Below are 13,653 nucleotides of genomic sequence, written 5' to 3'. Positions count from 1 at the left end.
TAGCAAGATCTCGAGGTATTATGATGTTTGAATATTTCTATCTACCGGCAACTTTACTTAAAAGAATAGTGTAGGCAAATTGCCAGTCTTAAATCCTAAGAAACACTGATTTTTTTTCAAAAGAAATTGACATAAAGAATTCGTTGTTAACCTTTTCCAGTTTTTGCCTAAATTTACCCGATTCACACAATGCTAAGTAGACTTTCATTGCATATTTGCTTTTCATAATTATTGTTTAAATAGTATAACGAAGATATTGAATGTTCAATATTACTATAGGAAATTACATTTATTTAAATGGTGTAAAAGTAAGATTCACTGGTATGTGGCCCTGTAATTTGTGTCTTTAACCACAAATTTACAAGGCTGCTTGCGGATTTAATGGCAAAACATATAGTAATGAGTTTTTCGGTAAATGTGCGGTAAGTATTTAGGTTCTCTTATATTCGACTGTTTGAGACGGAGATTTATTTTTGTCCTTTCGCTATGAGACAGAAATAGAGTTTTTGGAATATTAAAATGATTTAAACCAAAAAAAAAAAAAAAAAAAAAAAAAAGCAACAGCAGTCTGAGATACAATTATTTCGATTGATACTAATAAGATCTCTCCAAAAGAAGTTTACTTGTATACCTCGTTGTTATATTTTTTCGGGTCATGGATCATTCCGGTTTTTTTCAATGGATATTGAGTAATGGCATAGTATAACAACGTTCCTCGTTATAATAAACAAAAATATTATAGCTAACAATCAAGATCTGGGTAAAATAACGTCATATAGTAGTATAGATTGTATACTACTGATACGTCCGTAATTTGGTTTTACAAAATTTCTTAATTGTACACTGGATGTATTCGGAAAATACATGTAGCACGTCAGGAATATTGCAGTTGTTTTTCACTTGTTTCGCTGATTGATAGCGTTCAATGTTGTCAGTTTTTATGGACTTCCCTTTTTGAATTTGCCTTTGAGTGCGGTATTTTTGTTATACTTTTTTACGCAAATATTTTCTCACAACACATTTTCGTAAATGTCGTTATAACTTACGCTCAGTTCCGATGTATGAAAATAGAATTCTACAGTTTCTAGTTTTGTCTATAAATAGGCATACAATTAGTAGAATGTGATATAAAAAGTGTCGTCGTTCTCTTCTGAAGGATAAGATTAGTAGCAAAAAATGCGAACAATAAGTTATCTGTCGTAAATAACCAGTAGTTAATGTGTGTATAAAAAGGATTTCTAGATATGAACTGTTTAACAACATAATTACATACTTGATAATGGATTAAATGGCATGACTGAAAAAAATCGATTTTCATATTGTTACATTATCTGTCTTTTGCGGTACAATGGCAATGTGTATACCTTTGCAATTGTTTTCTTTTGATCATGTTGAATAACACATCACTATTTTTCAGCTTTTACCTTTTACCTTTGTGGTTTGTTTTGTTTAACTTTGTTCAATCAACACAATGCTTAATCGACTTTCATCCTTATTGGTTTTTCATAATTATTGTTCAACGAATCCCTTGCAGTTTTTCTCAATGTAACTAAAGAAAATTGAAAATTTTAATTTATTTCAGTGGAGTAAAGGTTAAATGCAAAAGTAGATGTCCCTGTCCTGATGATATATGTGACTGTCCAAACAATTACAGTCCTGTTTGCTGTTATAATGGCAAAACATATGAAAATGAGTGCAAAGCTAAATGCAAGTAAGTATTAATGTAATTTAATATCTGACTTGCAAGATTAATTATGTACTTTCACAGGAAGAAAAATTCTTTATTATGATTATGATGTTTGAATATCTTTAACTATCAGCAACTCTATTGAAAACAAAATAGTGTAAGCAAAGTGCCTATCTTTTATCTTAAGAAATATTGATTTTTTTTCTCCAAAAGAAATTGGCATATAAGATTCGTTGTTAACCTTTTTCTGCCTTTGCTTAAATTTACCCGATTCGCACAATGCTAAGTAGACTTTCATTGCATATTTGCCTTTCATAATTATTGTTTAAATAGTACAACGAAGATATTGAATGTTCAATATTACTATAGGAAATTTTATTTATTCAAATGGTGTAAAAATTAAGATTCACTGGTAAATGGCCCTGTAATTTGTGTCTTTAACCAAAAATATACAGTGCTGCTTGCGGATTTAATGGCAAAACATATAGTAATGAGTTTTTCGGTAAATGTACGGTAAGTATTTATGTTCTCTTATATTCGACTGTTTGAGACGGAGATTTATTTTGTCCTTTCGCTATGAGTCGTATATTTTGTTGCCCCTAAATCGCCAATTTTACACCCGCTAGAAAATAACCCGCTATAAGGTATTTTCTCACAATACTTTTTCGTAAATGTTTACTTTATTTACAATTATCCAAGCAGTGCCACAAGTACAGGAGCATGCTTTTCGTATTATGGACGGGAAGAACGTAACAAAATTTTAATGTCGAAAAATACTATTTTTGAAAATCAACAATCTGATATTTATGCAAACAAAATTTTTGGCCTATCTAGATGCAGGAATGGGTCCATATCAGACAGTTTATTTCCTTGCTGACATTAAAGTCCCCCCGATTTCAATAAAGAATTTCAAAGAACGAAAAAGAGAAATTGGCAAACAATAGAAGTTTATTCATAATTTTCACAAACTCTATAAAAATAAGAAGATGAGGTATGAGTGGCAATGAGACAACTCTCCATCCAAGTCACAATGTATAAAAAGTTAACAATTATAAGTCAAAGTACGGCCTTCAACACGGAGCCTTGGCTCACACCGAACGGCAAGCTATAAAGGGCTAGTGTAAAACAGGAAAACCAACGGTCTAATCTATATAAAAAACGAGAAACGAGAAACACCTATGAACCACACCAATAAACGACAACCACTGAACAATAGGCTCCTGACTTAGGACAAGTGCAAAACAATGCAGCGGGCTTAAACGTTTTTACAGGCGCCAACGATTTAGACCTTGAAATGTTGTATAAACACCCTTCCATTTTTAAGATGTCCTCTAATCATTTTGTCGTTGAACTGTTGTTCATTGACATACATCTCACACTGCAAAAATGCAAAGTATTTCAAATAATCCATAGAAAGTAATAATCGGTATTTACATATAATCCCTTTTTTTGGATTCATTTGGTCTTTAGCACATTAATTTAGAAGAAAAAGTTTTAATCAAACAGACACCTTTATGAAGCGGTCATTGATTACTACTGATTTTTTCTTGTGCCATATTTAAATTGGTAGACAATGATTTTTGCTAATGGAACCTTGACGCCGCGAAGTCCATTTGGCGATATTGTGCAATTTCAACTTTTTTGTTTTACGTCAGCAACACTTTTACGACGGTTGATATATAAAAAGGGAGTTCGGTAACCCCATGAAAATTATACACCAATAGAAAGGAAATTTTCTTCCTAACAACATTTAATTTTTATAGAAAAACCGTAGGATTGGTTTTTACGGCACAATAAATAAACCATTAGATTTCAAATTTTATGGTACATTTGACGTCATGTTATGTCTATGTGCTTGATAGTAGTTTCCCCACATTTTCAAATGGCTGTAACTCCGAAAGTGGATCGGTTACCCACTTGATTTTTTCGATTTTTTATAGTTACAGTATTAATAAAAGTTCTCAGTGTATACAATTTCTTTTAAAAATCGCTACACAAGTCATTTACGTACCTGTTACCTTAAATAGGTACATGTATTTGGTGATAGGATTTTTGTATTATTTTAGACTTTCAGGTAATCTGCATATAAAAAAAGTGTAGACAACAGTAAACCTGTACAATTCGGTAATACAGGATATGTGCAAATTAGGATTATATGTTATGTCCGTAATTTGATTATCTAAAATTATTTATTGTACCTTCTCGTAAACATGTTCAAATATTCAAATTTTTCCCGTCGTTTCGTTTGATTTTTCTAAATTTAGAATAATTCACATTATGCTTTCCGTTTTCCCTTTTGATATATACTAGTCAAACGGTTAAAAGATGATCGTGCTTACTTAATATACATATAGGAAGTTGAAATTTTTTTTTCATAGGGGTTTGCGCACAGTGCAGTGATAAATATCTCTGTCATTCTATGTGACTGTCAAAATATACAGTCCTGTTTGTTGAGACGATGACAACTTATATAGACAATAACTGCACGTTAATTTTAAATGCAATTACTATTTGACTATATAAGTATTTTCATGAGGGATTTTATTCCTTTGTACTGTATTAGGAAGTGTATTGGATGAGAGGATATCAAGAAAAGTGAAAAGAAAGTAAATCTTTAAAATTTGGTAATTACTTCTATTTTGGCTTGCCGAACTTCTTGAACAAAACTTTATCAATGGCATATTATTACAACTTAAACATCATACTGAGCTGTCAAAGTTCACAATCAATTTCAGATCATATGCATACGGCTTGGACAACTGTAATTTGTTTATCAAAAACTGTCAAAATATATTGAGGAATGTATTCGCAAAATGTTTTATAACCCGCCTCTATCGTCATAACTAACGAAATGATCCGATAAATTTAAATCAAGTTAAAAAAAAAACCATACAGTAGATGTCTATGGTCTGTTATAAAATGTGTCTCCGGTTCCCCTTGTAGATTGGTATTTGTCAAAGATTTTAGTATAAAAATGCGAACACTAAGTTAGCTGTGGTAAAACAACATCAATTTAGCATATAAATGTAACTAATCTACTAGTCAAATATATGGCATGACTGAATAGCTTATCTTCATAGTATTTATTCCAATAATTTTTTCTGTAGTTAATTGGGCTGTATGGTTCTGTATGTTTCTGTAAGTCACTGTTTTCTCTTAAATGTTAAATCATTTGTCATCTTTGTACGTCTTTGTGTTTTGCTCAATATGATTCAATTCAAACAATATATGATCACCTACATTCCATTTTTGCCTGCCATATATATTCTTCAAAATCTACGAAGAAGCTTTTGCAAACTCAATATTACTAAAGGACATTGCATAAGTTTTAAAGTTGGGTGACTATAAGGTACGATTGTAAATGTCTTTGTAATTTGTGTACCTGTCAAGCTATATACATAACAGTCCTAGATGCTGGCTAAACATTCAGTTGTGAGAGTAACGCTAAATGTTTATTAGTATTGAATGCACTTGACTATTCAAATTTGTATTTTGAATAAGATTATATTAAGTCTTTGCTTTTTTAGATATAAAGAGATCCCGACAACAGGATTGTATAATTTTCTTTTTACTTTTAGCAACTTTTTTTTTCAGTCTTTCAGCTTTCAGCCTAAGAACCGTTAACCTAAAAAGATCAATAAATCAAATCTCCTGCAAAGCTTAAGAAAACAAACATATTTTACTGCGTTTTATGCATCTTTGTATTGATTCCGATCATCTTTCGCGAATTTTATCTTCTTAATCGACAATGTCATAGTTCATAATCATGTACGTAGTAAGATAATGTCATGATTTTGGATCAATCGCATGGGGCTTCTATGTCTGTACTTTTTTTATCAACACTTTTTTCAATCTATTGGAGAATGTATTTGCCAAAAATTTTTTTCTAACGTGCCGATACAATAATTACTTAATACGTAGTTATCCGGTGCATTGAAATGCAGAGCTGCAGGTTCCAATTTCTTTCTGATGATCAGCACTAAAAAACAGTAGACATCAGTGATAAAACGTGTCGCCGGTCTACCCAAAGACTTACATTTGTTAAAGCTTTCGCATAATAATGCGTACACTAAATTGGCTGTCGTAAATTATAACAACGAGCCTTAGTTATTTAGCATATAAATATAGTTGATAATATGACATGACTTGATACCTAATTTTAATGGTATGTATTCTAATATATTGTTCTGCATTAAACTGGCTTGGATTCTGTTAGCCACTGTTAATCATGTTTAATAGTTTGTCATACCTGTCACTATATACATGTGTTTTACTCAATTGTCAAACACTACAACAATATCTTATCGACCATCATTCCATTTTTTCTTTTCATATCTATTGTTCGAATTGTACAACAAAGCTTTTGCATATTCATAACTACTGAATGAAAATGTGATTTTTTTCCATCTGTATGTAGAAAAGTGTAAAAAAAATCCATATTTCGACCTTAGAACCAGAAACAAAAAAATCAAGAACAATAAGATTTTTAAGAAAGTATACATCTTTAAATCTGTGTTCAACTTTTATTGATGATCATCTTAATCAGAATTTCTTATTGCATAGTACGAAGTTTTGATCTTAATATGCATTTTCACAAACATGGATTTTTCTTTTGAGTCCTTACTGATTACAAACTTGTACTCAATCGAAAGAAACGGAAAAAACTCGTCACAGCTAGCAAAAAACTCGCAGACAAATGATCTGTAAAAAGGGAGAGGCATTTTTTCAACATGTCAAAAGTCTTCTTACGATTGTCCATGGATTGAATTTTCCGTAAAAAACTCGAAACAATCCGTAATTATCGTAAACCGATCAGAAGCCACCCGCAACAACACGTAATTATCCACAAACTGCTCACAAGAATCCGTAAATGACGTAATTTTTTTTCAACTTTCTGTTACGGTCAATTGAGTGCTTACGTCTTGCTTAATATTTCATTATGGTTGTGTTACGATGGCTTTACGGATTGTTACGAGGACTATGCGTGTAGTTACGAGTACATAACGAAAAGATACGTATACGTATTATAACATATTGTTTACGATTTGGGAAAAGGTATAAAAGCTGCGAAATCGAAAGGACTCTAAAATACTCGTAACTAGCTCGTAACTATTCATAATAACACGTAACAACTGTAAAATCGGTCGTAAAAGTGGTCAAATCGTAAGGATTTTTGAATTTGTGCGATACGTTAATCCGTGTATATGACGGGGCTTTTATAAAACCCATGTCATATGCACCCTTCACATACACGGATTTTTCTTACGAGCCCTAAAGAATCGCCAACTGGTAGTCAATCGCAGTCATTCATTAATAACTCGCTGGTATCTGTAAATAACTCGTCACAACTCCCAACAATTCGCAGACACCTTAAAGGATTCCTGAAACAGAGTCAAGCTTTTTGACATGTACAAAATCTTCTTACGATCGTCCACGAAATGAATTTTCCGCAAAAATAACTAGTTTCAATCCGTAAGTATCGTAAACCGCTCGTAAACCGGTTACAAAAACATGTATCTATCCGTTAACTTCTCTTTATAAACCATAAATGACTCGTAACAAATTTTGTTACGATTTGTTACTGATAATTTGCAATTTGTTTACGGATTTTTTCACGAGCTATAACGAGTGCTTACATGTTTTTTATTAGTTTTTTTTCGGGTCGTGTTACGATGGCTTTACGGATTGTTACGAGTTATAACGAACACTTCACGTGTAGTTACGAGTAAATTACGAACAGATACGTATAATTTGAGTAGTCTTACGTATTGTTTACGCTTTTGGAAAAGTATAAAAGCTGCAAAATCGTAATTATTCCTAAATAATCGTTACTAACTCAAAAGTATTCGTAACAACACTTAACAGGTCTAAACTAACACGTAAAAGCTTCGATGAATTGTAGTATTCCTTATTATACTCATAAAAAGCCGTAAAAAGCTCGTAAAATGCCCGTAAGTTGTACGTAGTTATCCGTGACAATCCGTAACAAATCGTTGATTTTTGCCAAAAATATATCGTAATAACTCGTAATAATCCGTAATAAACAGTAAATAACCTCTAACATCTCTTAGATTGGTCGTAAAAGTAACCAAATCGTAAGGATCAGTGAATGTGTGTGATCCGTAAGGACTCATAAGAAAAATCCGTGTTTATGAAGGGGTTATTAGATACAGTCATGATCTCGGTAGTATAATGTCATGATTTTTGAACAATTACATGCGACTTGTACGTCTGTTATTTGTTTATCAATACGTTCTTTATCTATTGTGGAAGTAATCATAAATATTTTCTAACACACAAAAACAGGTGCTTCCCTGTGTATTTATATGTATGTTTAGATCAGATCATATGACCTAATGATTTCTTCAAAGATGATGTCGATGGTTAATTAGATGGCGTCTATTTTAAAATACACACGAAATGCTGATACATAATAATGAGTCCATGCTTTGTAAATGTTTTTTTTAGAAACTTGTGTAATTTAGATAGACGTTTTAGTGTGTTATAAATCAGATATGAAATTTTGAATTGAATCGTTGAACACGAGTTTATAGCTAATGCCACTTTAAAACCTTCCATGTAGTATTTACGTCATACATTTCAACATTGTTGGCTGCAGTATAGAATTTTAAAGCAATCTAGTGTTCAAAAATTGTAAAGTACAAAAGGATTGACAGACATGTGAAAAGACGAAAATTTTCATCACAACGTGGACCTCTAGGTGTTGCAGGGGACAATCAATGTTATGCCAAATGCGCCAATATTCTATAGATTTGCAGTTCATTAGAATTTGGGCGAAAACAAAAACATAACTTTGTGGGATTTGCATTTCGAAAATTTCAATTGTTAAAAAAAAATTCATTGTTGAACCCATTTTCAATGCATATGTAAGCAAAATTACAGAGAAAATGATGGAAGAATTATAATTGAATAACAAAATATGGAAAAGAGATTTAAAACATTTGTAACGATAAAAACCAGAAAACAGTTTCATTACAACTAAATGGTGACGTAAATAAAAAATGAAATTGTCTGTACGTCAAAGGTTGTTATACATTGACCAAAACAACAACATATAAGACATTCTTTAATTTTCAGTATAGAAGATAGTTTTACATGTTAAACAGTATTACGTGGGGGAAACTTCTACAAATTAACCCATTAGTTTGAAAATCATTCTATTTTGTGACATCTAACAAACCCCTTTTCAAAGATTGCAATATTGACAGATTTGTATTTTTTTATTTTCTACGTTGGAAAAAGTTGCATATCTGTATGTTTCATGTTATTAAGAGAAACAGTTTACTTTATTCTGTTTGCCTATATCGTTCTTTTACTGAAAAAGCTTTCGTTTGAAATCAAACTGTAGCTCGAAAGCATGATGTTTGCTTAATTCAAAGCGTTTGATATCATTAATAATATTGTGTTTTACATTCGAGCATCCTTATGTATATTAAAATTAAAGCCGCTGGACAGAAAAATCCCGATTTGACCTTAAAACCCGGGATTTAAAATTATCGGACCGGAAGAAGACAATTAACGAGAAAACGCAAGCAAGAGATGGTGCTGGGCAAAATAAGGACTTCCTGTCGAGAACAACCTATGGTTAATTGTAATTGTTTGATATTTTAAGAAACTATAGGAAAATGAAAGTCATATGTGAAAAAAACCCAGAAATTAAAGCCTGAATCCTATACCATAGCCTCGGTTTATGTTACTGAGGAATAAAATGTGAATGGTTATATCAAAAGATTTAGACATGAAAAATAAACATGCAATTGTCAAATGTCGTTACCAGCTGTGTACATAAAAGATACAACTAGCAACTTTACATTATAGAAAACTATCTCACGAAATAAAACTCGTTGCTTAAGCAAGACACCCATCTTGTCATTGTTATAAATGATTTAAACATTGCGTTCAAAGGTGTGTGAAGCGAGATAATCGACCCTGATTCATAGGAAATAACATTTTTTGAGTAAATAAAGAAATTTTGGTGAATTTGAATACCATTGACATACTAATTTATTTCTTTACAGATACAGTATAATGATTTTTTAAGACGTAAAAATAGTTCACGCCAGTTTTCTTTCATTCTTCTTTTACATAACTGAATAAACATATAAAAATTCAATCAAATGTCGAAGGATAACAATCAAGAAGATTATTCGTAGAAATTTTAATTGGCGCATCCGTCAAACATTAGACTTAACTAAGATTTTGATAAACATTCACATGATCTTCTGTTATCCAACAATTGCGCTTGTATTTCACTTGGCTATGCGATATTTAGAAATACGAAGGCGTTAAAAATGATGCCTCGTGTAAACAGAATTCAATGATCCCTTCACGGAAATACATGGCATCAATACAAAGCGCCTGCCTCTTCTTATTAAAGTGAGAATTGAAAATCTCACAAGTCATTATTTTTACGGTAAAACCCATCTTGTAAATTCCTGTTTTATGTGTTTTGTCTTGCATGAGATATTTGCAACTGAGGCAAACAAAATATCAATTAACAATACATATTTGATGTGTTTTGTAAGATAAATTGATTGATTGATTAACTGGCGTTTAACGTCATTTTCAACACTTTTGTGCTATTTCGTGGCGGTCAGTTTTTCTAAGTGGAGGAAGTCGGAGTGCTCAGAGAGAACAACCGACCGTTGGTAGAAAACTAACTAGCCTAGTCAATTATTATTGGAGTCGAGCGCTGTCACGTGCGGGATTCGAAATCACAACCTCAGTTTTGACAGGCTAGTGTTATAGTAGTTCGAATACTCAAGACAATCGTCCACAAAGGCCCCTTTGTAGGATAAAGAACAGATGATAAGTAGACATGTTTTGAGCACTTTGTGTTGTCTTTTTAGCCCCAATAATAACAGTTACAATTTTCAATTACAATGTTGAAAATTCAAGGTTTCCTTCATGCGCATATAATTGCATGTTATAAATTTCCAGTTGCAAAATGTTTTGAATTGTAATGAAATAAATAGATTTTTTCTGGTATGAATAAATTTTGATGGTGGTCAATTTCAGAAGACATGACAAACTGCAACTTTTATCCATTATACAATGTTTAAATCGACGATGCTTGCAATTGAACAACAATAATGACATTGCAATCCACTGTAGTCGAGTCTATTTCACTTGCCTCTTTCGATCAAATAAAAAATAGATCATTGGCCTTGATTACTATTTAACAGAACACGAAACCATAACAGTGATGGTAAATAATTATAGTAATTAATCCAATAATTTTTAACCGTTTCAGGGGCAAAGCTGTAAAATGTAAAGGACCTTGTCCATGTTATGTAAGTATTAATCAAATTTACATAATATAAATTTGATGAAATAATTCACACCTTCCTCAATATTTGCAATACGTATACATATGTATACTTACGGTGTGAGATCGGAACTGTAGAGATGGTTTTTTTTTTATGTATCATTGTTCAAATAACAAATTACTTGCCCATTTACAGAAAACAATTTAATGAGATAATTCACATCTTCCTCAATATTTGCAATACGTATACATAAGTGGGCCTTTTTAAAAATGTCCATTTTTGACAATTGGAAAATGAAAAAAAAATATGTTGCGAAATTAGTGATTTAGTTGTACATGTCAATACTTAAACATCAGTTTAAAGTAAATACAAAATATGCAACCTTAAACTGAACGGTGTTTGAAAACATGTCTGTAACAGTGAACATGGTGTATCAAGATGTCCCTTTCGCAACGATTTTTTAAGGCTCTACCATGCTAAAAAATAGAATTTAAAGGTATTTTTTCTTCAAAAATATGACAAAATAAATGATTTTATACGGTTTATCTATTTGATTTGCAATTTTAACTACTAGAAAATATTACAAGCCGTTTTTTAAAATATTCACAAATGTCCCCTGCATATCGAATATGCCCACTATGAAACGATCTGTGTCCACTTAGCAACGGATTGTGTCCACTTAGCAATTAAATATTACGTAGTGGACTGTTGCGCAGTTTACATATTTACATGTTTAGCACTGTGTACAATTGTGTCAATGGAGACAATGCCTCTGCAGCCAGATTGTTAAACACAATTGCAAGTGGATATCCACAAATTTTTCCCGTGCAATGCCAGAAAATGACTGACCTTTTCCAGATTAACTTTTCACAATACTGTTAGGTCAACAGTGAACGGGGAGCTTTTCCGCTCTCCTTTTCCAGTGACATTACCTGAAAAACCCAAAACCTTATTTATCTGGTAACTTGAACCCAGCCTAAGTGATATTCAATATGTAGGACAGACGGGACAAGAATATTACAGAAGAAATCAAGAGCACCTTTACTGCTTTCGAAGACCTAAAAAATTCAAAAGTTTGATATACCAACATTTAGATAAGCATAATCACAATCTAAAATTTATGAAATTCCAACCACTTGAAACCATTCAGAAACAACCAGGACAATCAAACAAACAATTTGAAAAATCCCGTGAAGTTTACGAACTATTTTGGATTAAAAGACTTCAAACAGCTTATCCTCTCGGTTTAAATGACAAAATATTGGGAATGGGGAACATATCTATCGATGTCATGAATATTGTCGATAAACGGCTAAGAAATAATAAGTCTCGTGGTAAACATAAAAAACGTAATCTACGTATTAAATATCGTATAAATTATACACTTGCTGATCTGATATCTATAATAAAAAATAATGGTAGACATCAATTATTATGCAAACTTGGTCATATACCAATAAGTAAACGCATATACTACACGGAAGTTCTCCAAAACGAAATTATCAATTCTTCTACATTCAGGTCCGTACGCTCCACAGAGAGTCAAATTGTAAACAAGCATATCACAGCCACTACCCAGCTTAAAGCCTTTTCCGAACACTTCCGGAGAACCTGAGATCACCCCCAGTTTTTGGTGGGGTTCGTGTTGCTTAGTCTTTAGTTTTCTATGTTGTGTCATCTGTACTATTATTTGTCTGTTTGTCTTTTTATTTTTTGTCATGGCGTTGTCAGTTTGTTTTCGATCTATGAGTTTGACTGTCCCTCTGGTATCTTTCGCCCCTCTTTTGAAAGTCCCGACTATGTCCTAGTTACCTAAATTAAACAAACAACCATTTACATTTTGTTTCATCTCCGCGTCTATTAAGTGTTCTACTACTAATCTGTCAGTGCTTCTAACTACCTTCCTTACTACCACGAAATAACTTGTTATTAACTTTTGTAAAAAAGTTCATGAAAATAATGGTATTAATTATTTTTGGAGTGTAAAAAATTCTATTAAGGTTTTAGATAAAATACGTGCTTTTAATGGTCCTTTTAATTCTGTTGACAGTTATGATTTTTCTAATCTCTACACTACACTTCCAAACAATCAAGAAAAAGTTTTCATATTTAATTAAATGGCCTTTTGAAAAATTTCATTGCAAATTTATTTGCTGTAACTGGTTTAAAGCCTTTTATGTAACGAAAAAGGAAAGTATGCTAGATACACTTGAAATGTCAAAATATGATTGAAGCTTTAGATTTTCTCCTGGACAACATATATGTATGTTTCGGCGATAAAGTGTATCGACAGGTAGTAGGTATTCCTATTGGCACTAATTGCGCCCCTATAAAAGCAGATTTATTCCTGAACTGCTATGCATTACAGTTTATGGCCAAACTCAGTAAAGACACGTCATTGTTACATTTGGTTGACACATTCAACAATACCTACCGTTATCTTGATGATATATTTTCATTAAAAAATCTCTAAATATAGTACCGAAATTTACCCAAAGGAACTTACTTTAAATATATCTAACATTAACAGCAGTAGTTGTCCTTTTCTAGATTTAGACATTTCAATTTCTAAAAGGAAACTCCATACTAAAATTTGCGACAAAAGAGACGATTTTTCATTCCCTATTGTTAATTTTCCTTTTTTAGACGGCGATGTTTGTTTGGCTCCATCATACG

General features: G+C 31.9%; 1 protein-coding gene across 2 annotated transcripts in view; it reads left to right on the top strand.

Annotated features, from left to right (window-relative positions):
* The window catches only part of LOC127724028 (four-domain proteases inhibitor-like), a 97,680-nt gene that overhangs the window by 79,475 nt on the left and 4,552 nt on the right, over window positions 1-13,653 (top strand). Inside the window, exon 11 of one of the 2 annotated variants that reach the window (XM_052230780.1) lies at window positions 10,962-11,001. The exons of the other annotated variant lie outside the window; for it this stretch is intronic. Within the exon in view, the coding sequence (XP_052086740.1) occupies window positions 10,962-11,001 (40 nt within the window). The remainder of the gene's footprint in view (window positions 1-10,961; window positions 11,002-13,653) is intronic. 2 annotated transcript variants of the gene reach the window in all.

The sequence above is a fragment of the Mytilus californianus genome, unplaced genomic scaffold, assembly GCF_021869535.1.
Source record: "Mytilus californianus isolate M0D057914Y unplaced genomic scaffold, xbMytCali1.0.p SCAF_14, whole genome shotgun sequence".
Classification (NCBI taxonomy): domain Eukaryota; kingdom Metazoa; phylum Mollusca; class Bivalvia; order Mytilida; family Mytilidae; genus Mytilus; species Mytilus californianus.
This window is presented reverse-complemented; position numbering and strand designations above follow the sequence as displayed.